The 25,965-nt window shown below is 47.3% G+C and overlaps 1 protein-coding gene across 1 annotated transcript in view; it reads right to left on the minus strand.

Annotated features, from left to right (window-relative positions):
- The window catches only part of POLE (DNA polymerase epsilon, catalytic subunit), a 70,721-nt gene that overhangs the window by 3,416 nt on the left and 41,340 nt on the right, over positions 1-25,965 (minus strand). The window contains exons 30-45 of the mRNA XM_077159512.1: positions 21,320-21,532; positions 20,856-21,065; positions 20,499-20,642; positions 16,272-16,412; positions 15,934-16,087; positions 15,751-15,857; positions 15,265-15,441; positions 14,955-15,178; positions 14,550-14,770; positions 13,953-14,157; positions 12,284-12,457; positions 11,364-11,489; positions 7,249-7,381; positions 5,723-5,906; positions 4,656-4,778; positions 4,351-4,544 (exon numbers count right to left, since the gene is read on the minus strand). Coding sequence (XP_077015627.1) covers positions 4,351-4,544; positions 4,656-4,778; positions 5,723-5,906; positions 7,249-7,381; positions 11,364-11,489; positions 12,284-12,457; positions 13,953-14,157; positions 14,550-14,770; positions 14,955-15,178; positions 15,265-15,441; positions 15,751-15,857; positions 15,934-16,087; positions 16,272-16,412; positions 20,499-20,642; positions 20,856-21,065; positions 21,320-21,532 — 2,730 coding nt within the window. The remainder of the gene's footprint in view (positions 1-4,350; positions 4,545-4,655; positions 4,779-5,722; positions 5,907-7,248; positions 7,382-11,363; positions 11,490-12,283; positions 12,458-13,952; positions 14,158-14,549; positions 14,771-14,954; positions 15,179-15,264; positions 15,442-15,750; positions 15,858-15,933; positions 16,088-16,271; positions 16,413-20,498; positions 20,643-20,855; positions 21,066-21,319; positions 21,533-25,965) is intronic.

A 25,965-nucleotide genomic window follows, 5' to 3' on the forward strand; every position in this document is an offset into this window, starting at 1 on the left:
TACTCTGGAGGTTATTCTTTTTTTTTTTTTTTTTGGAGGTAATATTCATTTTCATTATCTGTACTGTGGTGATGGTTTCACGGTGTATGCTTATGTCAAAATTTTCTGGAGATTCTTCTTACACATTATATAGATATCCCTTTCTAGAGTATGGTATAGTGGAGTGGCTGGAGGGAAGTACCTGAAACTGTTGAGCTGTGACCCAGTAGCCTTGATTCTTGAAGACAATCTTATAACTATACAGCATTTACAATGTGACCATGTGATTGTGAAAACCTTGTGCCTGATGTTCCTTTTATACAGGGTATGGACAGATGAGTAGAAATATAAGGACAAAAATAAATAAATAATAGGGGGGAATAAAGGGTGAAATTTTGGGTAGATGGAAATACTAGTGGTCAATGAAAGGGAGAATAAGATGTGTGGGATGTATGATTTTTAAATTTTTATTTCTTTTTCTGGAATGATGCAAATGTTCTAAAAATGATCATGGTGATGATGAATACGCAACTATGTGATGATATTGTCAGCCACTGATTGTCCACCATGTACTGACTGTATGTGTATGAAGAGTTCTCAATAATAAACAAATAAACAAAGTGTCAGGAGGCTGGGTGCTCAACCCAGGTGTGCGAGGGGACCCTCCTGCTGGGACAATGTGGGAAGAGGACCGGCCACCTGCAAGTGGTGCCCCCACTGCCTGGCAAGGGCAAACAACACTGCAACCTAAACGCGGGGAGGTGGCTTCTGCAGATGTGTCAATGATCTGATTTGAAGCCCATCCCGGGCAGTGAGCCAAGGTTGCCGTGGCCTCTCCGAGGTCCAAAGCACTCACAGTTGCCCCAAGTGGACCTCAGCAGAGTGGAGGTGAGGCAGGCAAGGGAGGGAGGTGAGACCTGAAGAGAGATGCTTCCTACTTCTCTTCCCTGTCCTTCTCTCATCCCCACTTGATGTAGTAAGATTGGGGCAGCCCAGGAAGGCAGATCCAGGGACGGGGAGGGCCTGTACCTCTGCACCCACCATGCTGGCCCTATCTATATAAGCTTTTGGCTACATGAGATCAGAGAAACAGACAAACCTATTATTGGTCTAATTTTATGATGGCTCCTGCCTGATCCTAAGTCCACTGTTGTTTATGGTCCAAATTGAACTTTTCATTTAATAATTTTCTCCCAAATCTAGGGAGAAGCAGACAGATCCCTTAGCTGGGTTTTAAAAAAAGCACGGTGGAATCACCTGTTGAGAGGTACAAAGGAACAGCCAGGTGGGCCATGCCCCGGGGCTTGAGGCTCTCCACTGAGGTCTGCTCTGCCCACATCCCCACCAGCAAGTGTCTCTTCAGAGGCGAGGCACCCCGCCCCCCCACCAGACGGACAGAGATGAGGAAGCTGCAGAAGGCAAGTATGAAGCTAGCAGAGGTTGGCTCATGAGGTTTGAGGAAAGAAGTCATTTCTATAACATAAAAGTGCAAGGTGAAGCAACAAGTGCTGACGTAGAAGCTGCAGCAAGTTATCCAGAGATACAGCTAAGATAATGGAAAAGGTGGCTACAATAAACGATAGATTTTCAATGCAGACAAAACAGTCTTCTGTTGGAAGCAGATGCCATCTAGGACTTTCCCAGCAGGAGAGGAGAAGTCAATGCTTGGCTTCAAAGTTTCAAAGGACAGGCTGATTCGCCTGTTAGGGGTAACGCAGCTGGTGACTTTAAGTTGAAGCCAGCGTTCACTTACCATTCTAAAAATCCTAGGGCTCTTAAGAATTATGCTACATCTATTCTGCCTTTGCTCTCTAAATGGAACAAAATAGCCTGGATGATAGCACATCTGTTTACAACATGGTTTACTGAAGATTGAACCAAAGGTTGAAACCTCTGCTCATCAACAATGCACCTGTTCACCCAAGCGCTCTGATGGGGATATCCGAGATGACTGCTGTTTCCATGACTGACACAGCATCCATGCTGCAGCCCAGGCATCGAGGGGTAATTCCAACTTTCAAGCCTTGCTATTGAAGAAATACATTTGGTAAGTCCATAGCTGCCACAGATAATGATTTCTTTGGCAGATCTTGGCAAAGGAAATGAAACACCTGGAAAAGATTTACCGTTCTAGATAATGTTAAGGACATTTGTGAGTCATAGGAGGAGGTCAAAATACCAGCATTAAGAGGAGTTTAAAAAGGTGACTTCAGTCTCATCTCACGGACGACCTTGAGGAGTTGAAGACTTCAGTAGAGGAAGCAACCGCAGATGTGTAGAAATAGGAAGAGAACCAGAACTAGAAATGGAGTCTGAAGACGTGATTGAACTGCTGCAATCTCAGGATTAGACTTAAACAAATGAGGAGTTGCTTCAAGAATGAGCAAAGAAGATGCTGTGAATGTTGCTAAAACGGCCACAAAGGAATTAGGATATTAAACAAACTTAGTTGATAAAGCAGCGAGTGGCAGGGTTTGAGAGGATTACACCAATTTTAAAGACGCTCTACGGTGGTAAAATGCTATCACACAGCACCACATGCTACAGAAGTATTTCGTGGAAGGAAGAGCCAATACATGCCACAGCCACCCCAATCTTCAGCAACCACAACCCTGACCAGTCGGCAGCCAACAACATCAAGGCAAGATCTTCCACCAGCAAAAAGATGACGATTTGCTGAAGGCTCAAATGATGGTGAGCATTTTTCAAAAATAAGGTACTTTTAAATTAAGGTAGTGTAGTAGTTTGAAGCTGTTATGTTCCCCTGAAAATGGATTAAATGGAGTCCATTCCCAAAGGGGTATGAACCCACTATTGTAGGGCCTTCTGAGGAGGTGACTTCAGTTAAGATGTGGCTCACCTCAATTGGGATGGGTCTTAGTCCTATCGCTGGAGGATTTTATAAGTGGAATGAAATTGAGACACAGAGAAAAAAGCCATACATCAAAAAAAAAAAAAAAAAAAAAAAAAGCTGAATATCAACAGAACCTGCCAGAGAAGGAAGAGGCCAGAAGACAGGGCTATATGGCAAGCAAAGGACCAAGGACCGCCAGCAGCCAGCCCTAGGATGCCAAAGTTTCAGGGGAGAAAGGACTGCTTGATGATGCCTTGACTTGGATTTTGTTTTAACCAGAAAACCATGAACTAATAAATTCCCGCTGTTTAAGCCGAACCATTGCACTGGCATTTGCTTGAGCAGCCTAGCAAATTAAAACAGGTCTGCACATATGTTTTAGATATAATGTTATTGTACACTTAAGAGACCAGAGAACAGTATGAACATAACTTTTGCATGCACTAGGAAACCAAAAAATTCTAGCAACCCATTTTAATAAAATGTTCACTTTACCGCAGCAGCCGGGACCGAACCCACTGTATCTCCAAGGTAGATTCTGTACCATTTATAACAGCATCTAAAACCATGAATGCCTTGGGTGTAAATACATTCAGGGTTTATATGCTGAGAACCAGTGCTGATGAAGGAAAGTGAAGATAATTGAATAGCCTAATATAAATATATGAATCAATTTATAACATATGCACAATACAAAAATTCCAAATGGATCTTAGACCTAACTCTAAAACCTAAAACTATAATACTTTTATATCACAGAAGAAAATCTTTGTGAACCTGTTTACAACAAAGATTTTTTGAGCTACAACTCCAAAAGCATAATCCATTAAAGAAACAAGTTGATAAATTAGATCAAAATCAAGATCTGCTCATTGAAAAATACTGTTAAGAGAATAAAAAGACAAGCAAAAAATCAGGAAGAAATATTTGCAAATAATATATGTGATACAGGATTTATACTCAGAATATATATAAAGAATTCTTAAAACTCAACAATAACAAAAAACCCAATTAAAAAAAAATGGGCCAAGGACTTGAACAGTCATTTTATCAAAGAAGCTACATGGATAGTGAATTAACACGTGAAAAGAGGCTCAACATTATTTGCCACTAGAGAAATGAAACTTGAAAACAAATCGAGATGCCATCACACACACATTTGAACAGCTGAAATAAAAAAAATGAATGACACCAAGTTCTGGCGAGGAGCTCCTCACCCACTGCTGAGGGGCACACAGCCCCCTCTGAACACAGCCAGCTGCTCCCTACAACTGCCATGTTAACACTCACCATGTGGCCCAGGGAGCCGACTCCAAGGTTTTTATACAAGTCGAACAAAAACTCAGGGTCACAAAAACCTGCCTGATTCATGATCACCCAAAACTGAAGATGACCCGGAGTCCTTCAACCCAAGGACAGACCCACAGGCTGTGGAACATCACACTGCAGTGCTGGCCCACATTTGGGGCTCGGCCACCCTTGTGCAATAGGCTGATGGCTCCTCCTTGCACCCTCACCTTGCATACGGACTTTATGAACTCCAGAGCAGGGTTACTGAGCAGCAGGTGAGAGCCCGGGAGGTGAGGGAACAGCTCTGAGAGCTCAGTGGAGTTCCGAGAGCCCGTGACCTTCTTTTGAATCTTCTGAGTGATAGTGAAGAAGTTTTGGGTGAGTTCATTTGCCACGTACTCCTGAGAGAAGGTGATCATTCCTGGGGGGAGAGGGGATAGCGGAGCTGCCACATGCGCGGTGTCTGGACGCCGGGGAGAGACCCGCACGGGGGATGCTGCTGCCCACTGCCACGGGCTCCAGAGACACTTACCGGGAAGGGCACCCACTGCTCCCTCGGCCTCCTGGCTGGGCCCTCTCCTCCTCACGGGGGTGCCCCCCGGGCCACTGCGCCGCAGCTCCTCCTGCATGCTGTGGTACACGGCCACGATGTAGGCTGCAGAGGGAAGGGCAGGGCAGGCCACAGGCCCCTGAGAGGACCCCTGGGATGGCCAGAGAGCCAGATGCCCCCCTGGAAACGTCATCATTACTATGAGTTCATCATTACCTTTAAACGAGCCAAGTCAACCTGAGAAATGGGAGTCAGTAAGTGATGCCCAAGCTTACTGAGAGAGGAGAGTTTTAGAAGGAAAAAGGCACGAAAGTCTTCATTTTGGAAAGTGAGAACAGAAACAAAGGCAATTCTCCCAGGGCTGGCTTAAGTCTTCAAGATTCCACCAGGTCCACACGCCCAGAACATTTCAAAGGAGAACTTAGAAAGTTCAAGACCCAAGTCCAGGTAGACCAAAGACAATTACAAATCAGACCACCCTTGTCACCACCTCTGTGTGGTACATATGTGTCCATCTGTTGACAGCTGAGTTTATAATGCTCACCATTAATTCTTCTGTTTTAACGATAAAGGGTGTAATGTGCATCCTTCATTTGCACATGAACCTAGATAACCTAGTTAGCTGTCACTAAACGCTCAACTCTAAACCACAGCATACCATACACCAGGTCAGGCCTCAAGGGCGGCCAGCGGCCAGTCGGTTCAGAAAGTTCCCAGTCTCCCCATATGTATTGTAAGTGCAAATGAGCAGATGCTCCTGGAGAACGTACACGAAAGGGTTGGAAACAGATCTTGGGAGAACTATCCACATTCTCCATGCGTGCCTAGGGAAGAGCCCAGCCCTAGAGGGAAGGGTGCGCTGTGCCCACCTCCCACTGGACTGCAGCAGAGGAGGCACAGGAGCTGCCCTGGGCAACGGCTCAGTCTCTCTCGGACTGCCAGGCACACTCCTACTGGACGTGCTTTTCCAGCTGCTGACCTTGTAGCAGGCCCTGGCCTGAGGTAACACCTGTGCAGAGGGTTGTGGGCAGCACAGCTTAGAGGCTTACCTGACACAATCATGAGAAAGTAGCTTTGGCAGGAAGCTGCCTGTGGCAAAAACTGCAAAATATTCCAGTTGTTTTCCAGTAAATCCTCCACATGGGATTCCTCCAGGCTTTCCTCTGCCTGCTCCTGCTCCTCCTCCTCGTCCTCCTCCTGCTCGCTCTCTGCTCGCTCCCGTCTGGGGGAGTCCTGCAGTAACAGGAGAGACCCCCAGCTGCCTTTTCATGCGGCAGCATCTCCAGAAGAAAGAACTCTCCGCTCTAAGGTGGGACTTTCATCCAGGGTTTATCATCAGAGCCTGAGTAACTTCTGTGCCGCAGTTGTGAGGACGTGCCTGGCACCAGCAGGAGACTTACAGAATGCGTCCCATGAGGGACAGCTCACCACAAAAGGACACAGTGCCCATACGGTACAGACCCTGTGCAGCCTATTCCAGATGTGCCTCCCCTGGAGTAAGCCCCCGTCCCCGCGCTTTGGGATTACACATCCCACTATATAAATACTGTCGTGTACCCCACCTTTCCAACAGCCACCCCCACTCCCCCCCAACCCGAGCTGTCCATTCACACACCTGCTCTTTGCTCCCATGTTCTTCTGAACCCCTCCCATCGCCATTCCACCAGAACCGTTCCCATCGAGGTTCCGGTGACCTGAGCCTTGCTGCGAAGAGGCAGGCCTGGGCTGTGCGCTGTCTGCCTGTGCAGTACCTGACCCAGCGGGTCAATCCTCCCTCTCTGGATTCCCGGGATACTCAGCACCTGCCGGCAGCTTCCTCTGTCCCCTTGCCAGAGGCCCTGGTGGGCACACAGGACTTGGGCCACTGGCCTCTGCCCCTGTGAGCTCCAGAATGCCCCGGCACCGCCTCCTAGCCTGAGGATCCTGGTTCTCGAGTCCACATCCCTGCCTAAACACTACCGGATGGTCGGGCAAGCTCAGCCACTTTGCCTCTTGACCTCGTGTGCGTCTAGTAGGTATCTGTGGTGCCTTTGTCCTCCTGCAGTTGTTATCCACAGAGGGGCCAAGGGGAAGTCAGGTCCTGACACTCACCCACTCACTCTCCCCCTCACCACTGAAATCCAGAGTCCTGCCATGGCCATGAGTTTGTGTGGCCGGCCCTAGCCAGCTCTCTGCCCACTCTGACTCTGGCCCTGCCTCCTTGGTGCTCCCCCGACACAGCAGACATGCCTGCCCCACAGAGCTGAACTCAGGGCTGCCTCATGTGTGAGCCCCTCCCACTGCTCACTCCATGCTGCTTTCCCCTCGCCTCACCCCTCTTTCTGCCCTCTTTCTACTGCCTTTCTTGGCATTTATTCCCAGTCGATGCTGTATTCTACATGTGCTTGTTTGTGTACTACCTTTCCCCAACAACTCTAGGAGAGCAGAGATGTGGTCTCCTGTGTTCACTGCTGGGCCACTAAGATCTAGAAGCAGGTCTGGCACAATAGGTGACTACTAGGTCACTGCTGAAGGAGTGAATGTTTGCCTCTGAAATCCTTTTAGACTCCAGACCCTTACTCTCCAGATCGCTTACCTGTCCACAATAAATACTAGATGAAACTTTTCCTTTGATTCCCCCATAGTTAGATGGATCCATCCAGAGAAGAAATTCCCAGCATCGAGAGAAAGAAATTGTTAAGGAATGGAACAGCTCCTTAGAATGAATGCTGCAAAATAAGCAAAACAGAAATTGGGTAAAATTGATCGTTTCCCATATTCTCCAAGCTCTCTCTTCTTTCCCTACATATCTATTTACTCTCCACTTACTTAAAACTGAATTTAAAGTAGATTCAGAATATATCAACCCTTAAACTTTCTAGGGAACAATGATAAACATAACTCTAAAGAGACTTCCTCTTCTGGCCAAGATGATAAACAGGGACCAAATTTACCCCCCGCCCCCCACAGAGGGCAGAGCCAGGCAGAGTCTCCGGGGAGCAGAAGGAGCTGAGAATCTGGAGGAGTTTGCAGGGAAAAGGAGCAGAGAGGAGACACAGGAGGAGAACTTCAGAGACCTTCAGAGGGCTGCCCTCAAGTATTCAGCAGTGCACTGCTGGCACATGTGTGTGAGAAAAACCATGCCTGGCCAGGGAAGGAACCACCGGAAGGAGAGGGGAACTGTGTTCGGCTCTCACTCAGAACAAGAGACGTGCCTGATCTCACCACCCAGTGCAGAAATCCTCACAATTCACAAGGCACTGGGCACACTACTCAGGAGAGACTAGCTTCAACAGTGGAGAATATACTCTAGTCCTCCTAACAAATCTTAAAAATAAAAGACTGAAAAGGACCAACCTGTTTCCAAATAAACATGATGTGCACAGAATATAACTCAATCATATTTATAGGGATGCAAAAAAAAAACCAAACAACCATGCAACATACAATAGGGTAAAATTCACAATATCTGGCATCCAATAAAAAAGTATCAGGCAAGCAAAGGAGCAGGGAAAAAACACACATACTGAGGAGAAAAAAAAATCAAGAGAAAACAACCAGAGTTGACACAGACGTTGGAATTAGCAGAGCTGAACAGTAAATAAAAAATACACTGCAGATTAGACACTGCAGAAGAAAAGATTAGTGAATTTAATGACATGACATAATAAAACTATCCAAATGAAACAGAGAAGGAAAAAGGCTTTCAAAAGATGGACAGAGAGTTAGTGAGCTGTAGGACAACTTCAAGTGGCCTTGAATCTTCTCAAGGCTTGGAGCCTCCAAACTGGTGAGGGGGAAGGAGAAAAATATTTGAGGAGATAATGGCTGAAAATTTTCCAAACTTCACTAAAATTATAAACCCACAACCTATCAGCCTGTAAAGAAAAACATTTAAAAGTAGCTAGAGGGGACAGAAAAGGGACACCACAGAGAAACAAAGACACGGCTGACAGCAGATTTGGGAAAGCGATGCAAGCAAAACAGTGGAGAGGGTGGGGCAACAGTGGAGAGGGCGGGGCAAAACAGTGGAGAGGGCGGGGCAAAACAGTGGGGAGGGCGGGGCAACAGTGGGGAGGGTGGGGCAACAGTGGAGAGGGCGGGGCAACAGTGGCTAGTGGCAGAGTTCTCTCGCCTGTCATGCTGGAGACCTAGGTTCACTTCCCAGAGCCTGCCCATGCCAAAAAAACACCAAAACAAAACAAAACAGCGGAGAAACATCTTACAAGTAACAGAGAAAACACTGTCAACCTAGAATTCTATATCCAGTGAAAATATCTTTAAAAAAACAAATGTGAAAGATACTGATAAGCGAATTTATTGCCCTCAGATCCACATGCTAAGAAATACTAAAGAAAGTCATTCAAGCAGAAGGAAAATGATGTCAGATACAAGTGAGGATCTACAAAAGGAATGAAGAGCATTAGAAATAGCTATGTAATGAATACATACTATTCTTTTTTCTCACTATTTAAATCTCTTAAAAAAATACAAGCTGTTAAAACAAAAACAAAAACAATGTAATGTGGGGTTCATAATCCATGTAAAAAAAAAGTATGGTAACAGGTTAAAGGCCAAGAGGGTAAAAATGAAGTAAACTACTGTAAAGTTCTTATACTATATGTGAAGTGGTATAATACTCCTTGCAGGTTGGCTGTAGTACATTAAAGAGGTACCTTATAAACCACAAAGCAACCACGAAAATAACAAAATACAAATAGCCAATAAGCCAATAAAAGAATCAGAAAGAATTAAAAAAAAAAAAAAAAAGAAAAAAGAAAACAAAGTACAAGTGGGATTAAAACAAACTACAAGATGTTAGATTTAAACCCAATCACATAAAAAAACCCTATTAAATGTAAATGGTCTAAGCATCCCAATTAACCAGCAAGAGATTGCCAAGATTGGAAAATAAAGCAAGACCCAACTATATGTTGCCTTCAAGAAATCCACTTTAAATGTAAAGACACAAAAAGGTAGAAATCTTCCTTTAGAGTATACTGAATTCAATTAGTTAGAATAAAACCTGTGAATGGCTTAATTCCTCATGAAATATTGCCTGTCTCCATGGTTCATGAGAGAAGGAGTCACCTCAGTGGTCAGAGAGGAAACAAATCAGTAAGTTTTAAAGACAAATAGTACCTGCACTGTACTCATCACATTCAAAATACAGGAAAACCTGAAGAAAAGAAATGTGATTTTAAAGAATTCAAAGTTGCTAAAATCTTAAATAAGCTACTTAGATTGGCCTATTGCCCAAATGAGTGAGGGCTGCAAGTAGGAAAATCAGATAAAGTCATGGCCTCACGGGCAGGCCCAGAGGGTCACTGCTTCCGCCTTATGACCCTGGACAATCTGCAACTAATTACAAACAACCAATAACATTGCTTCCTAGTATAAAGTACACGAGTTATCTTCATTATCATCACTCCTAAGTCAAGAGTAACTCAATCGTCTGCACAGGAGGTCCATGAACAAAAAGAAAAAGAAAAGCTAAAGGCAGGTAGGTGGTGGGTGGGAGGGAGGGAGAGTGAGAGAAAGGAGGAAATCCTGAATAGTATTAATCAAGTCACAACTCTTCTAGAAGGGGTTATTTTAAAATTGTTTTTAAAATGTTCCCAACTCAAGGGGGTGGAGAAAGGTAACCTGTCTCTCAGCGTGCCCCTGCCACGGCCACTGAAGGACACCACTGTACTCCTGGAGCTGTGTCCACACCCTACTGCTGGTCAGCATCTCAGGCACACCTGTGTGCACCGGGCTCACCAGGCCCAGAGAGAGCAGAAAAGCCAGCCCTGAGGGCACTGAGCACACAGCGTGGCCATGGGCAGACATGCAGACACACAAAGGACGGGCCACTCTGGGCACCACAGCACCGCTGGTGCTGTCTATGGAAGACCACCACAAAGGCTCTGCATTTTACTTCACTCCCGCTTACTGCTGAGTAACAAGTTTATCATTTACTGAGCAACAGTGTTTTCTGCTGTGCCCTCAAGGCTGCTCCTGCATGCATACTCAGGCAGACCAGCTTTATCCCAACATACCTGCTTTGTGCATCCACTAGCAATTTCTCTATGCTCAGAAAAGTGCTTTATTCATGAGTTCGATATAAACTCACCCTAGCAGCACGAGCTTCCCATTATAATTCAACCAAAAGGAGGAACATCACCGTGGTCATTTTACTGATGCTTTTCCTTCTATTTACATTTAGAGAACACCCAGAACATGGTGTGCCCAGACAGATGTGCAGAGAAGTTACATGGGCATGACTGACACGCAGGCAGGGGATCTCTAAAGGTAAACGTTGTAATACCCAGCACTGATAACTGAAATCTTTTAACGTGAATTTATCACTCTAGACGCACACACTCTTTGCTGATGACACCAATATCCACAAAGAGTTTATGCTTCAAAACATTCTTGGAATCCTCTTACCAGAGGTGGACATGCCCTGGCCACACTACACTCAAAACAACATATCTCAAAATCTGAGTGTGATCTATGTTTTGCGACAACTGTTGGATGATTGTTAATAACTACCCTTTCCTTTCCGTCACTGCTTTCACTATCTGTGAGTGTGCTGTGTGCTGGAACACTCAGCCCGAAAGAGGGTCCTTCCAGCACGTGTGCCTCAGGCCTGAGCAGGGCCATCAGGGAGTTGGGCCATGGAAGCACCAGGCTGCAGCTCGGAGGCGCCTCCCGCAGCGCGCCCACCTGCTGGTGATGTACTCCACATAGGCGACGGCATCTTCGACCCGGCGCTTCTTCGTGCAGAGGATGATGCGGTTGAAATTGGCATAAACGACGGAAGACCCCAGGCGTTTGAACTCTGCGATGAGCCTGGGTAGCATGTTCAGAGACAATGGTCAGAAGCAACAACGAACAATGAGACAGAATGCTAGAGGAAATCATGATGAAAGGAATATTTTGTAATCCCCAACAGAAGAGCCATTTTAAATGTACTTAAAATGCACATGCGGTGCAAAAACAAAAAACAAGCCAACAAAAAACTGACTAAACGGGTTCTGCAAAAAAACAAAAAATGAACCATAAATGGGATAAAAGACAAGTGATAGAGCTGACAATATAAATGCTCCAAATTCCTGCATGGCATAAAGCCAAAAGATAATCAAAGATGGACGGAAACATTTTTGTACCATAAAGCACAGAAAAATCTTTATATGGAAAGAACTCCTACAAACTAATAAGAGAAAAACTAGCAGAACTACAGAAAACTGGGCAAAGGATATGAGGAGAAACGACTTCATTCGTAATAGGAAACGCAGATCAAGAGCACACCGGGCTGGCCTCTCACCGCCAGGCTGGCACTAACACCAGTGCGGTGGGGGCGGGGGAGACGATGGCCTTGATCAGTGCTGGGAGGGACAGGTAAGCCAGGCGCAAACCATTCCATGAAGTTCGTGATTGTGCAGGAAAGGGGGCTGGAAGACGGTGTGTTCACCTAATACTTCTCTGGAAGAGCCCAGAAACTCAAAGCGACAGGCCAGCTAAGCTTTATTGGGGCCCTGTTCGTTATGTAGCATCCACCCAGAAAGGGGCCCTTATCCCCGAAGTGCACACGGCTGTCCCTCAGGGTCTGGGCCCTGGGCGGGCAGCACGTGACCTGGACTCACTGCAGGAAGAGCTTCTTCATCATGCTGTGCAGCGTGCGGTGCAGCGCGGGGTCGTGCAGCAGCGAGGCCGGTGCACGGAGCCAGCGGTACAGGTGCACGAGCTGGTGGTCGGCGTAGGCGTTGTGGTACTGGGTGACCTCCCGCACCCAGCCAAGCACCATGCTCTTCAGGATCCTGAAAGGCAGAGCAGTCGGCAGTGCCCCTGGCCCGGTCCCTCAGCCATGCCGCGTCTGCCCCCACGTCCCCGCCGCCCCTGCCCCCGTCCCTGCCCCCACCCTCTGCACCTTCCCTTTCAGTCACGCGCCGGACGCAGCACATCAGCGCATCCATTTCTCTCTCCTTCACCCCTCTGACCGGGTCTGAAACCTTGTGGCCTGCCTTACTAGGCCCGCACTGGACACTCAGTGCCAGGACAGAGGCGACCACAGCAGGGCACTCGCCTTAGGGAGAACTGCAGCGCAGGCAATGGGTGGTCAGAGCCGAGGACGCTGCGCTGAGGAACCCAGGGCAGGCGAGCACCTGGTCTGGTTGTGAGAAGCAGGAAAGCTTCTGCTGTGACCGAGAGCGCAGGAGCCTTCTGGTCTCCAGTGTCGACTTCCTATAGGCTCCCCTTCCTCACTACCCTCCCGTGAAGTCCTCTCTGGGGGCCCCTTGAGGGCTCCTGTGACAAAGCCTGTAAGGGTGGTGGTTTGGTCCCCACAACCTGACCTTAACTGTCCCAGGCCCTAAACTGTCCACCTGTGTGTCAGGAACCCGCCCTGCGGGCGGGCCACAGTGGCTCAGTGGCAGAGCTCTTGCCTGCCATGCCAGAGACCTGGGTTCAATTCCCGGTGCCTGCCCGTGCCAAAGAAGGACCTGCCCTGGCCTCAGAACATACAGTGCATACCCCGTCCTCTGTGTCCTTCTGTCCACAGCCCCAGCCTGTGACACCCTCCCCGGCCCAAGTTCCAGCTCCATCCCCTTTCTTCCACGTGAAAGCTGAAGTGTAATGGTTACACACGGGCTTGGGGACCACAGAGATGTGTCTTTCGGTCCTAACTCTCCCACTTGTTAGCAGCCTGACCACAAGCACCAAGCTAACCTCTCGGCCTCATCTCCTCACCCTAAAAGGGGCGATGACCAGGCTCAACCCTGGAGGCGGCGCAAGGACTGAGAGAAGGGGAACAGCAAATGTTCGATGAATCTGCCATGAGCAATGATCACAAGCAGCTAGCTCTCCTCAACCGCTGCAGCCTACAGTAACCCTCTCCCCTGACATCTAAGTCCGACAAGCTGCACGCACTTCTCATGAGGCTCTCGGCTTCTGCCTCACGTCAGAAACCAGGCCATGGGAAGGCAGAGCTCAGAAAGGAGGCAGCATTGGGACGATCATCCACGAGGCCAGGACGAAGCGCAGCACGGGTGTGTGTGCTAACGCAACAAAGGGAGGCCCGTTCCACTCCAGGCTCTCGCTCTGCCAGGCAGCACTGAGGAAAGCCCAAGTGACATCAAGTCTTGGCTTGAATTTTCCACAGTAAGAGAGAAGGACAGAATTATTTCTGTGTTGCTTCCGCATCTAAAATTCAATCATGCTACCTTTGGGGAGGGAGAGGGACAAGGGAGAAGAAAATACCAGGTCAACAGGGATGAAGGTCTGATGTGACCCCGTGCTCCCGGCTGCAGCTGGTACCTGAAGGTGTGAGAGCAGAGGGCCGTCTCGTCATAGCTGGCGGGGACGCAGGAGGCCTGGTTGCCCGTGATCATGTCCTCCAGGGACGCCTGCTGGATGACGTCAAAGCTGACACCGATGCTGTCTGCCCCTTCCATGTCGTTGACGTGGTGGGACTGCATGATGGTGCTGACGGCCAGGTTTTGCAGGTCCAGCTCCACACACACTGCATGTCAACAGCACGGCCCTCACTACCCACTGTCCTACCTTCGTCTCACGAAGTTCAACTCCCACCCACAGCACCCCCTGAAACCACCACCACTGGGAGCCCCCTGCCAAGTGGCCCTTGCGTCACAGCACTACCAAGCATGCACCTGACACTGGGGTGAACTTGGAGCCTGATCCCTTGTGAGGCTGGGCACTCACCCTCACAAAACCACTGTCCTTCCCCTCCACCCATCAGAGACTCACAGTGGAGACCTTCTGGCGCGTGAATCCAAGAGACCCCCTGCCTTTGGCTTCTGCTCTTGCCACTGCAGAAAGTTTCCTGCGTGGCAGACACCACTGGGTCTCTGTGTGGCTGTTAAAACACGGGCCCACTCGCGGTGCCCCACTTACCTGTGGAGTAACAGCCTGGGCTGTTGATTTCCACGGTGGCCTGGTCATCGAACTCCATGATCAGGCGATTGTCATCGGCCTCCTTCCCACCCAAGTCGGGGCGGGGCGTGGGAGAGAGCCAGAGTAGGTGGTTGTGGCGCCGCAGGTGGCGGGCAAAGAAGAGGTCAGAGCCAAAGATGGAGATGTCTTCTGGCAGATTTCCAACAGGAATGTGGAAATACCTGTATGGAGGGCACGGAGTCAAGCCCCAAGAGGAAGTGGCAATCAGATGAGGCAGACTTACCCCCTAGAGCCTAGTGCACCCAGCAATACCAGAGGACTGAACTGCAAAAGGATGCTTGATCTGGTTCAGGAACAATGCTCAGGCCCCTAGCTTTGTACCCAACCCCTTTCTGTCCTAGTCACCTGCTCATCTCGAAGGCCTGGGACAGGCAGGTGTCCAGGTGGAGGTAGTGCTGGATCATACGGCGGGCCCCGTGGCGTTGCCAGTCCAGGATGCCATAGCTGACCTTGTCAGCTACACGGAGAGGCACCAGGGGGAACTCCTCTAGGACGGGGATCTCTCCGGCCAGCCTCTTCATCTCCCAGGTGGATTGCACAGCGATGAGCGTGGGGCCACGGCGCTCTTCCTGGGTTCAGAGTGGAGGGGAAGGCCCTAGGTGAGCACAGCCTCTTAGGGGGGTGGCATGCATGGCGCTGCCCGCTCATCCCTCACCTTGTAGGAGAGAAGGAAGCGCTGAACGGCTCTGCAGATGGTCTTCAAATCGGTTTCAGCTCGAACTTCAAAAGTGTGTTTAGGGGGAGGGAGGAGCTCAGGACCCACTTTCTCCAGCAGAAGACTGTGCTCCAAGGAGTACATGCTGCTGAGGTTGGGCATCTGGTTGCTTCGCACCTAGACACACAACAGATGTTTAGCCCCTCTACCCACATGGAGCGAGCAGATCCACCCTGCCTGGGGCGCCCTCCTAACCTACTACAGTACCCTGCCTGGGGCACCCTCCTAACCTACTACAGTACCCTGCCTGGGGCGCCCTCCTAACCTACTGCAGTACCCTGCCTGGGGTGCCCTCCCAACCCACTGCAGTCTCATGGACAAAGGCTGGGGAACGAGGACAGGGAGGGCAGCCTGAAACACTTCCTCCTTCCCCTGTATCTGCCCCAAAAGCTGCTTCTACCAGCCTCTCAGGGCCCAGAAACTCACCGTATCCAGCACAAACACAGACGCTCTCCGCTGAGATGGAATGAAGACACCAAACAATGCTTTGTGGCCCTGGGAGTGATGGTAAAGGTAGATGTGGCGGATACTCCCTGCAGGAAGAAACAAGCTGTGACCCTGCGATTTGCAGAGAGATGGGCCTGGGAGGGGCAGCCAACACAGGCGTACCTGGTTCCAGGTAGCTGAACTGGGCCAGGGACCGCATTTCCAGGTGTTCCAAAGCAAAGGTTTCTGCTTCACGGCCTGAGAGGTGTCTCACCAGCTGTTTACTGACCACGCACACACAGCCGAGGTGCACGAGGGCCCGGAACAGCAATGGCACCTTGGAAGAGAGTGGGGGCTGGCTCGAGAGAGCTCTGGCCCTGGCCATGCCTTCGGGACACCCCCTCCTCCTCACAGATCTCAGCGTATCAGCTGAGCCCCTCACCAGAGAGGGTGTCCCTGGTCAGGCTGCCCTGCTGGCCACAGCCCACACGGCTCAGTGGGGTGGACTGGAAGATGATTACCTGAGTCTCGTACACGCCCTCGATGTCTGGCGCTGACAGCTCAGCGTTGATCTCGTTGACGTGTTCCTGGTACATGTCCTCTGGCACTGAATACTCATAGAGATTGTGGACCACGTTGGAACGAGGGAGGACACGATTCACCTGGTGAGGTATGATCATCCAAGACATGGGGACGTGACAGTTTGGGGAGAGAGAGGAGCTCACACTCCCCACCCATATTAAGGTTTAAAAACTGCAAATGGAATTCAAACATTTGCCTCTTTTCTCTCCAGAAATCCCACTGATATACGGCAAGAATTCATTTAAAAAAAACAAACGAAAAAGAGGGACAAGGGATTGGGGAATGAAAGCAGGAAGGGTACCAACTGGGAGTAGAAACTTTGAGAAATTTGTAGATGGGATCATACTGGTGGAGAAAGTGGTCTGCTCCATAAAAAGGAGCGCCCACAGGCCCACCCTGCTCCCATCTCCCAACGAAGCTGAATGGCCAGGTTTCTAAAAACAGATCCACAGAAATGCTCCAAATGCGATGTAACAGGGCTTGGAACAAGGGCAGACTGTGGACATCCACAGTCCGGTGGCCACTGCGCTGCTGACCCCATTTCCAAATCAAGTGAGTGAGATTTCCAAGATCTGCTGAGTGCACTTCTTCCTCGTGCCCTGGGCTAACGAGAGGAGGAAAAATGCTCTCAGCTAACGGCTCAGGGAAAGCAACAAAGGCACAGCTCAGCCAACCCTAAGAGGCGTCCAAGAAATCCACAAAAGTCCTTTGAGAATTAGTGAGTTTAGCAAGATCTCAGGACACAAGGTCTATCGACTAGCAATCATATGTCTACCTAATAGCAATGAACAAATGGAAAGTGAAATTAAAAAATATATATTTACAATAGCACCAAAAATGGAATACTTAGGAACAAATCTAACAAAACATGTACAAAATCTGTACGCTGAGAACTTGAAAATGCTAGTGAAAAAAAAAAAGACAACCTAATAAATGGAGCATTAGATATGATACCAAAAGCAACATCCATAAGAGTCAAAAATTGATAAACATACTCAACATGCGGGGAAAAAAGATATGACTACAACTGATCATAAAATATTAAACAAAAATTCGGGCGTACACAGTAATGCTTAAAGAAAAGAACAAAAAGTAAAGGGAAAAATTCATTTGCCACTCCTTACCTTGAGCATTTTAAGAACTTTCAGGGAAAAAATTAAGCAATTACCTTGCCTTTTAAAGAAACTACAGTCTACCTCCAGCCGCTAAGCTTATAAATGCAGACAGTAGGATAGTGCTAGAGAACTACAGCACGGGGGCACGCCAAGAAACAACCGAGCCGGGAGGCTCGCCAGTGGGCACTGACACCGCTGGTTGAACCCTGCAGCCGCAGTGACCTAAGCCGCCTGTCCTTCCAGAGGAGACTCGATCACCACAAAGGAAATAAGAGACCCTAAGAGGGTTTTCCTAGATAATCACAACACCATTCAAACTGTCTTCTAAATGACTTCTTTTTTCAAAAAATTGCAATTCAGTTTAGGTTCATCTTTTCCACTTTGTCTCTTTAATCTCATTTAATCCAGAACAATCTCTTACATTTTGGTTTACACATTTATTTTCTTTAAATATTTATTTTGAAAATTTGTTTTATATACTAGGTATTTAGACTAAAGATGAAATTTTAAGTCAATGGAAAAATGGACATAGTCTACAAGAGAAGGAGCAGTCTTATTTATTCTAGAACAAAAGAAAGGTAGATTCTCTGTCTCAAATCATTCCTAAACCTAAATCCCAGGTGGATTCAGGAACTAAATATAAAAAATAAGCCTATAAAACTATTCAAGTACTTATTTTGGAGTGGTGAAGGCCTGTGCCTAAACCCAGCACAACGCCAGAGCATTCAAGGAAAAATCTACAAATGTGCCTACACCATCATTTGCATGTCATCATGGCAAAAGACATCCTACACAGAGCCAAGTGGGAAAAATATTTTCAAAATAAGTGCACAGCAAAGGATTAATTTTCATAATATACCAACAGCATCCACAAATTACTGAGAAAGGACAGCACAATAGAAAAATCAGACAGCAGACACAAACAGGTGATTCGAAGGAGAAAGATAAATCCAACAAATATTTGAAAAGGTACTTGGGGTAGATTTCTTTACCAGAAACACCTGTTCTTGGGGGTGTGCCGCTGCTGTAAAGAGGACCTTTGGGAGAGGTCATTTTAGCTGAGGCATCATCAATGCAAACAGGATGGGTTTTGTGCAGACTGCTGGAGTCCTTCTTCACTGAAGAAATCCAATTACAGTGAGAGAAGGCCTGGGGAGCAGCCAAGAGGGAGAAGTCTGCAGCACGGAGAAGGGCAGGGCACCACCATGTGAATGGCCATGTGATGGACGCCACAACCTCTGAGGATAAACCACTGCCTGCTGACGACTCAATTTTGGACCTCTCCTAGCCTCAAAACTGCGAGCCAATGAATTCCCACTGTTTAACCCAATCCACTGGGTGGTGTTTATTTACCAGCTGGGAAATTAAGAAATGGTCAACCTCACAAATAAGTGCAATTTTTGACATTACTGAGATTTTGTGTGCCTGTCAAGATTTACAGATTGCTCAACCTTTGATAATCGGTGCTGAGCAGGTGAGAATAGGTACTCTCACTGTTGGTGGAGGGCGGAATGGTAAGACATGCTCCGGAGACAATTTGGCAACACTGATCACAAGTGAAAATGTCCACCAACAGGTAAAATAAATTACAGCATATGCACGTACCAAGATGTTAGGTAATCATTAAGATATAAAAGCGGAAAAGAGGTAACTCCCGATGCACTGACCCTTATTGTCCCGTGACAAAAGCAAGTTTCAGTATAAGTGTGTGGCAGATGCACAGAAGGAGGAATTGGAAGGACAGACGGCAAGTTGTTAGCCTTTATCTCTTGAAGGTGAGGGGATACTTGCAGGTGTTCTTTTAAGAAATATTTTGTTTTAAACAACAAATTTCACTACATTCATGAAAAAAAAAACAAAAGATACTTAAGAACAACAAAAACTTAATAGATATTTCATACAAGCCTGGCTAGTTCTGCATCAGTCCTCCCCCAGACTCCTGTGAAGTCCCACGATCACCACCTCTGGAAATGCTCAGCCCCTGATGCCCTTTCTCTGAACCCCCAAGTCAAGATGTTCCTGCCCCACCCCACTGAGAAATCTGCAGCAGGTGACAGCTCACATTCTCCTCCTGGTCCCAAGCCCACCTACCCTGCACCCTGCCTCCATCACTCTCCCAACCAGACCTGCTCACTGCTTGCGATTGTCTGTGTTTTCTCTCCGCAGGCCCTGCCCTGTCCTCCGTGGTACCCACATTCTGCTGAACCTTCTGGTGGAAATCAAGTTTTGCCTTCTCCAGAAAACCTTCTCAGTCTTCTCTGAGTTACAAACATGAATGTTGTGTCCTCAACTAGATTGCCAGCCTGCTGATGCCACTCAGAGCGACCAGTGGAGAAATGTGCCAGGAGAGCTCATAGAGGCTGGGAGAGCACAGGCCATGCTGCCACGGAAGACCTTGGACACCATACAACTGGAGATGCTCTCACAAAAGACCACGGAGCAAATGATTCCATTATGTGAAATGTCCAGAATAAGCAAATCTACAGAGAGTGGATCAGTGGTTACCAGGGAATGGATGAGGGTCTGAGGGGTGTGACAACTACAGGATTTCTTTTTGGCGTCATGAAAATATTCTGGAAGTAGACAATGGCGGCGGTTACACGACTCTGAATAAACCAAAAACAACTGGCTTGTTCTGTTGAAATGTGTGAACTTGCAGTATGTGAATTAAATCCCAACGAAACCATTAAGACAAACTAGCCTCTGGAAGCAGAGTTTGTGCCCTTTGAAACACACCTACCAGCCCACGCCCTGCCACGTCGGCATTGCAGAAGGCATTGGAGAGGACAGTGTGCCAAGCCAACCCAGGTCACAAGGCTGCGAGGACAGCAGCCCCACGGCTCCTGTGCCCTGAGCAGTGACCACGTGTCCAGGTGCTACACATATTTCAATTAATTCTTACAACATTCCAGATCCTCAGAAACAGAGGCATGAGGACACCTTGCACAAGACAAGGCCACACAGCTCCCGGGCACTCTCTAGCCCGAGCCCCTGCCCTTAACCGTCTTCCTGTGGACCCCACGCTGGACTCAGCCAGCACTGCATCCGCACCTTGCGATACGAAGGTCCTTCTTCTGCCTTTGCCACCCGCTGGTTGACGTAGAACACGCGTGGGATGTGCAGCCTGAGGCAGTGCAAGTCGCTGCCGATGACGGCCCACAGCCGGAACCAGCCAGCCTGGCAGGTCTCACTGATCTGCAGGAAGAGGGATGCATGTGGCTCTGAATGGTGGCAGAGAGAGCCCCTCCCAGGTGAGCCCCAGCACACAGCCCCGGTTTTGCCCTGTCTCCTCCATCCCAGGCCCTGGAGGGGCTTCGGAGTCTGGGCCGAGGACAATCCCCGGGACCATGAGGTGGCCTGTCCCCCAGCCCGTGCACATGTGCTGCTGCAGGCAGGGCCTTGGTGCACCTGCACGATCTGCCAGGGAAGGTCCAGGACGCTGCGGGCCGTTCTGCGCAGGAAGCTCCCCAGTCCAGCAGTGGGCCCATCCCGGATGACGCCGGCCCGTAGTCTGCTCTCTGCGTTCTGCAGACACCGTCTCTTTCTGCGCTCAAGCCGCTGTCGGGCTTGCAGCTGCCACTTCTTCTTATGGAAACGGAGCCAGACCAGCCATTCTTCCTGGGAATGGCCATGGAATCAGCCGCGGAGGGGAGATAATGAACACACAGGTGAACCTGCAGAAACCCTGCGAGCCCAGCTCCAGTGCACCCAAAGCCAGGCACCTTCTCACACACACACTTCTCCTGGGCCGCTCAGGCTCTCAAGGGCTCCTCTAAGCACCAAGACTCATACAGGCAGTGGATCCTTCTGGGCAGAGCAGCCCTAGCCTCACCTGGCCTCTGCTCCCTTCCCAGTCTCTGGACACCTCTCACCTTGGTGGTGCCGAGAGCAGGAGGCTGCCCCAAGACGTCCTGCCAGGGCACGGTCAGCTCCAGGTCCTGGGGCTCCTCCTGGCCCTCCCAAAGAACACGTTTCCTTTTCGTCGCCACAGGCACAGCTGGGCGCAGAGGCTTTGCGCAGCCCAGGTCCTCCATGTCAGGAGTGCCACCACTCTGACTGCTTTCTGGAGCCTGGTTCATCGTGACCTACAAAGAACCAACCAGACCTCAAAAACGCCGATCACTCCCGTCTCCGGGAATTCTACTTCAAGAAATTAAACATTAGCACATGATACGGAATGGGACCAAATATGCACATATACAAGTGCGTCCATTCATAGACTATTAACGTGTAATTTATAATAGTGAAAAGGTCAAACAGTAAGGTAAGGTGAAGAAAACAATGTCCACCCAAGTACCTGCCACCAGTACAAGGCACATGTTTTTACATTTTGCCATCTGCTCCAGAATTCTTTCTAAAATAAATAAACTATTTCAAGTAATGGCTAAAGGCCCTCCCTCCTGAGAGGTAACCATAACCCCAAGAGCAGTGCTATGGCTCCCCAGTTTCATTCTGTTCCTGTTTCCAAAAACAAAAGGACATTGCTTTGAGTTTTAAGTTCATATAAACAGCAACACAGAATATATATCCTTTTGTAACTTACTCTTTTCACTCAGCAATTTAGAGATTTATCCCTAATGGTACACGTAGATATAGTTCATCCATCTGGACTGCTGTAGAAGAGTCTCCCAATCAAACAAAGCAGCTGACTGATTCATCACATGCCAAATGGGAAGTGGTTTCCATTTTTTCAAAACTACAAACTGTGACCGTCCATCCTGCCTGAAGCACTTGCGTGCCTGTCTCTAGGGTGGACATGGTATGGCTGGGTTCTAGAGAACTACCCTCTTCATCCCTGACTAGCCAAAAGCCACTGCTCTCAGTAGGAGAGCAAGCACACCAGGACTACTAACCATACTTACTCTTTTTGGTGTGACATGGTCTCTAAGACTTCATTTTGCATTCCCCTCATTCACAGCGAGGCTGAGACTTTCCCTCCACCCCGGCATTCAGGCCCCCACGGGAGCTCCTCTAGCTGGACCCAGCCACTACCTGAGCCAGACAGATTAGAACAAAAGAGAAGCGGAGGTGCAACAGTGGCACAGTGGCAGAGTTCTCACCTGCCATGCTGGAGACCCAGGTTCGATTCCCAGTGCCTGACCATGTTAAAACAAACATACAAAAAACCAAAAAACTAAAGTAGAGGGACGAGGCTAACAAAGGCTGTGGTCTGCTGTCTTTCCTCTTACTTTGAAGCCAGCTGTCCCATCCAGGGAGCAGGGGCTGAGGGCAGCCTGAGAGCTGAAGAGCTGAATCCTTCCGACAATCTCAAGAGAATGCGTGGAGGCAGACCCTTCCCGTGGGCTCTGACAAGACCATGCCTTGCCATGTCAGGACACTGACACCCTGTCTAAGAATGCTGAGAATGCTGGAGGACCCAGCAAGGCTGTGCCCAGCTCCCAGGCCCTCAAAGTGTGAGATCCCAAACGCATATCGCTTTGGGGTCATTTGCTTTGCAGCAATAGAAAATAATACACATACTTGTGGGCCATTTCTAACTTTTTGTGGTTCCCAAATATCTTCTTCAAATTATGGCTTGTCTTCATTTTATGGGACCTTACGTGCTACAAAGAGTTTATGCTTGTTTTTTTACTTCCTATTACAAAATTTTTCAAACATATGCAAAAGCACATCAATGAATTCCCAGTTCTCATCATCCAGCTTCAACAGTTACAAGCATTCTGCCACTCCGGTTTCATCCTGTATAGGTTTTAGGTTTCAGCTAATGGAATGCATTGATCTCTTCTGCCCTGACATCAGGAATACAATCTCCCAGGGTTGCTCCTGAAGTTGTTAGTCTTCCTCAACTTCGGTCTTTGTTCTCCTAGGCACTTGTTTTTATGCAGTCTTGAGTTTGGGACTTACTTTTGAAAAATGAATAATACTTTTCCCTAGTGTCACTGAATAAGCAGTCTCCTCTCTCCCTGATACTTTCTAACACTGCCTCATGATTTGCCAAGTTCCCATTTACATGTGGATGGGCTTCTAGGCCCATTCATTCTAAAAAACTCACCCTGAGCTGTGTTATCTGATAGGGTGTCTGATATGGTGAATTGGCCGCCCTAGTCTTTATTTTGATCTTATCTTTACTCTTCACACGAATTTTAGGCTTCATCTGCCAAGCTTCATTTAAAAACCTGCTAAGTATGTTTTTTGGAATGACACTGAATATTATGAGTAATTTTGGTGCAAATTAACCTATTCCAATATTGAGTCTTGCCATTTACAAACATGATATATATACCTGCTTATTTAGCTGATTTTTAAAATGTCTCAATAAAGTTGCATAATTTTCCCATAAAAGTCTACCATCCATCTTGTGAACATGAATCTATTCCTGGCTATATTATTTTCGACTACTGTAAACAGTATCTTTGATAAAACATTTTCTGATTCTCTCTAGTGTGCAAGAAAGCTATAGATTTTTATATATTGACCTTGTATCTTACAATCACACCGAAATGTCTTACTAATTCAAACAATTTCTGGTTTTCCTTGTTTTCTGTGCTAATCACATTATATGCAAACAGTAACTTGATGTCTTACTTTCAATCCTCAAAATCCCTATTCACGTAGATCTGGGCCTCCCAACACCTCTGCATGGAAGCAGAGAGGACAGGCACCCACTGCTGGCTCCTTCCGCTTAGGTATCTCACGCTTCACTTTCAGTGTCAGGTTTGCTGTGGGTTTGACAGTCATACCTTATCAGAAAAGAAACATCTCATCTATTTTGATTTCAGCTGCTCAAAGTTTTCACCAAGAACAGATATGGAAGTTTGTCAAATGTTCTTTCTTGCATTCTTGAGATGTTCCTATGAGTCTCCCTCTTCAATGATGAGTTAAATTAACAGGTTTCTGAGGTTAGACAATGTCTGCCATTCCTGGTATAAACCCTACTTGGTCACTGGGTTTCTTTTTACACATTGCAGAATCTAGTTACTAGTATTTACGCATCAAGTGCTCATCATTGAAAATGATCCTTACATGCCCATGTCATTTGTCACCAATGTTAACAAGTGTCACAACTGTTCCCAATTGAGCTGTGGCACTTTTTTTTTTAATTGTTTGTATAAAATGGTTTGGTAAAATTCCTGGGAAAAAAAACATCTGGGGTTTGTTATTTCTTTGAAAAGAATGATTCAGTTTCTTGAAACGTTAAAGTTCAATTTAAGTTTTCTATTTCTTAGGTCAATTTTCCTAATTCTTCTAGGATACTGTCCACTCCACCTGTTTTCTAACTTTTATGTAGAAATTGGTATTTTTCAAATTTTTAAAGTCTCTTCTGAGTTTTTAATTATGGCTCTTATTAGAAATATAAAACAAAAATATACCTTGACAAAGATTTGTCTGTTTCATAAGTGTTTTTAAAAGACTTTTAAAGAACAAAGTTTTGATTTCATTGATACTATTTCATTTTCTCTTGCTCTTGCCTCTAAAACTTTTGTACTTACTTTGAATTTTTCTGTTGTTCTCTGATTGTTTCAGCTGGAAAATTATTTTTCTTTTCTAATATATACATTTAAATATAGAAATCCCACATATTTTTTTTTTTGCTTCATACACTAAATTTTGGAATTTAGAGTTTGCATTTTCATTTATTTCTAAGTAATTCCTTTTTTCAATTATGTCTTCTTTGATCCATGAATTGTTAACGTGCCAGTTTAAAAGCATTATGTAGCCCAGAAAAGTCATGTTTTAATCCTGATCCGATTTTGTGGGTGCAACTATTTCTTTTAATCCTAATTCACAATTGTAGGGCAGAAACTTTTGATTAGATTCTCTCCACAGAGGTGGCACGACCAATTGCAAGTATAGCCTTTGATTAGGGGGAGACGTGCCACCACCCATTCCAGGTGGGTCTTGATCAGTTCACTGGAATCTTTTAAAAGAGGAAACATTTTGGAAAGAGTCAGAAAGGAAAGAGCTGACAGAAACTACAGAGCAGAGCTGACACAGACGCAAACATGTGGAAAACAGACACGAATGTTTAGAAATGCTTGGAGCCCAGCAGATATCACCATGAGATGTTAGGTAAGACAGAACCTGGAGAGAGGCAAAGGAAGCCAAGAAATGAAAGCCAGGCCTGGAGAAGCCAAGTGAGAAACCCACAAAGGAGCCCAGGAGCAAGGGACCAGCAGATGCCAGCCACGTGACTTCCCAGCGGACACTGGTGTTCCTCACCCATCAGCCTTCTTTGAATTAACATATCTTTCCCTGGATACCTTAGTTTGGATATTTTTAGAGGTTTAGTAACGTAAACTTGTAGCATATTAAATTCCCCTCTTTAAAAAGTGATTCCACTGCCATGCTGGAGGCCCAGGTTCAATTTCCGGTACCTGCCCAAGCAAAAAAAAAAGCCATTCTAGGGTGTGTTCAGTGTTCTAGAGGGTAGTTCAGAGGTAGAATTCCCACCTGCCATGTGGGAGACCCAGGTTCATTTCCTGGCCCATGCATAGGCCCCAAAACAAACAAACAAGGAAATAGACAAAAAAAAGTCAAGAAATGGGGCTGCAGTAAG

Source organism: Tamandua tetradactyla, chromosome 5 (genome assembly GCF_023851605.1).
Source record: "Tamandua tetradactyla isolate mTamTet1 chromosome 5, mTamTet1.pri, whole genome shotgun sequence".
NCBI classification, from domain to species: domain Eukaryota; kingdom Metazoa; phylum Chordata; class Mammalia; order Pilosa; family Myrmecophagidae; genus Tamandua; species Tamandua tetradactyla.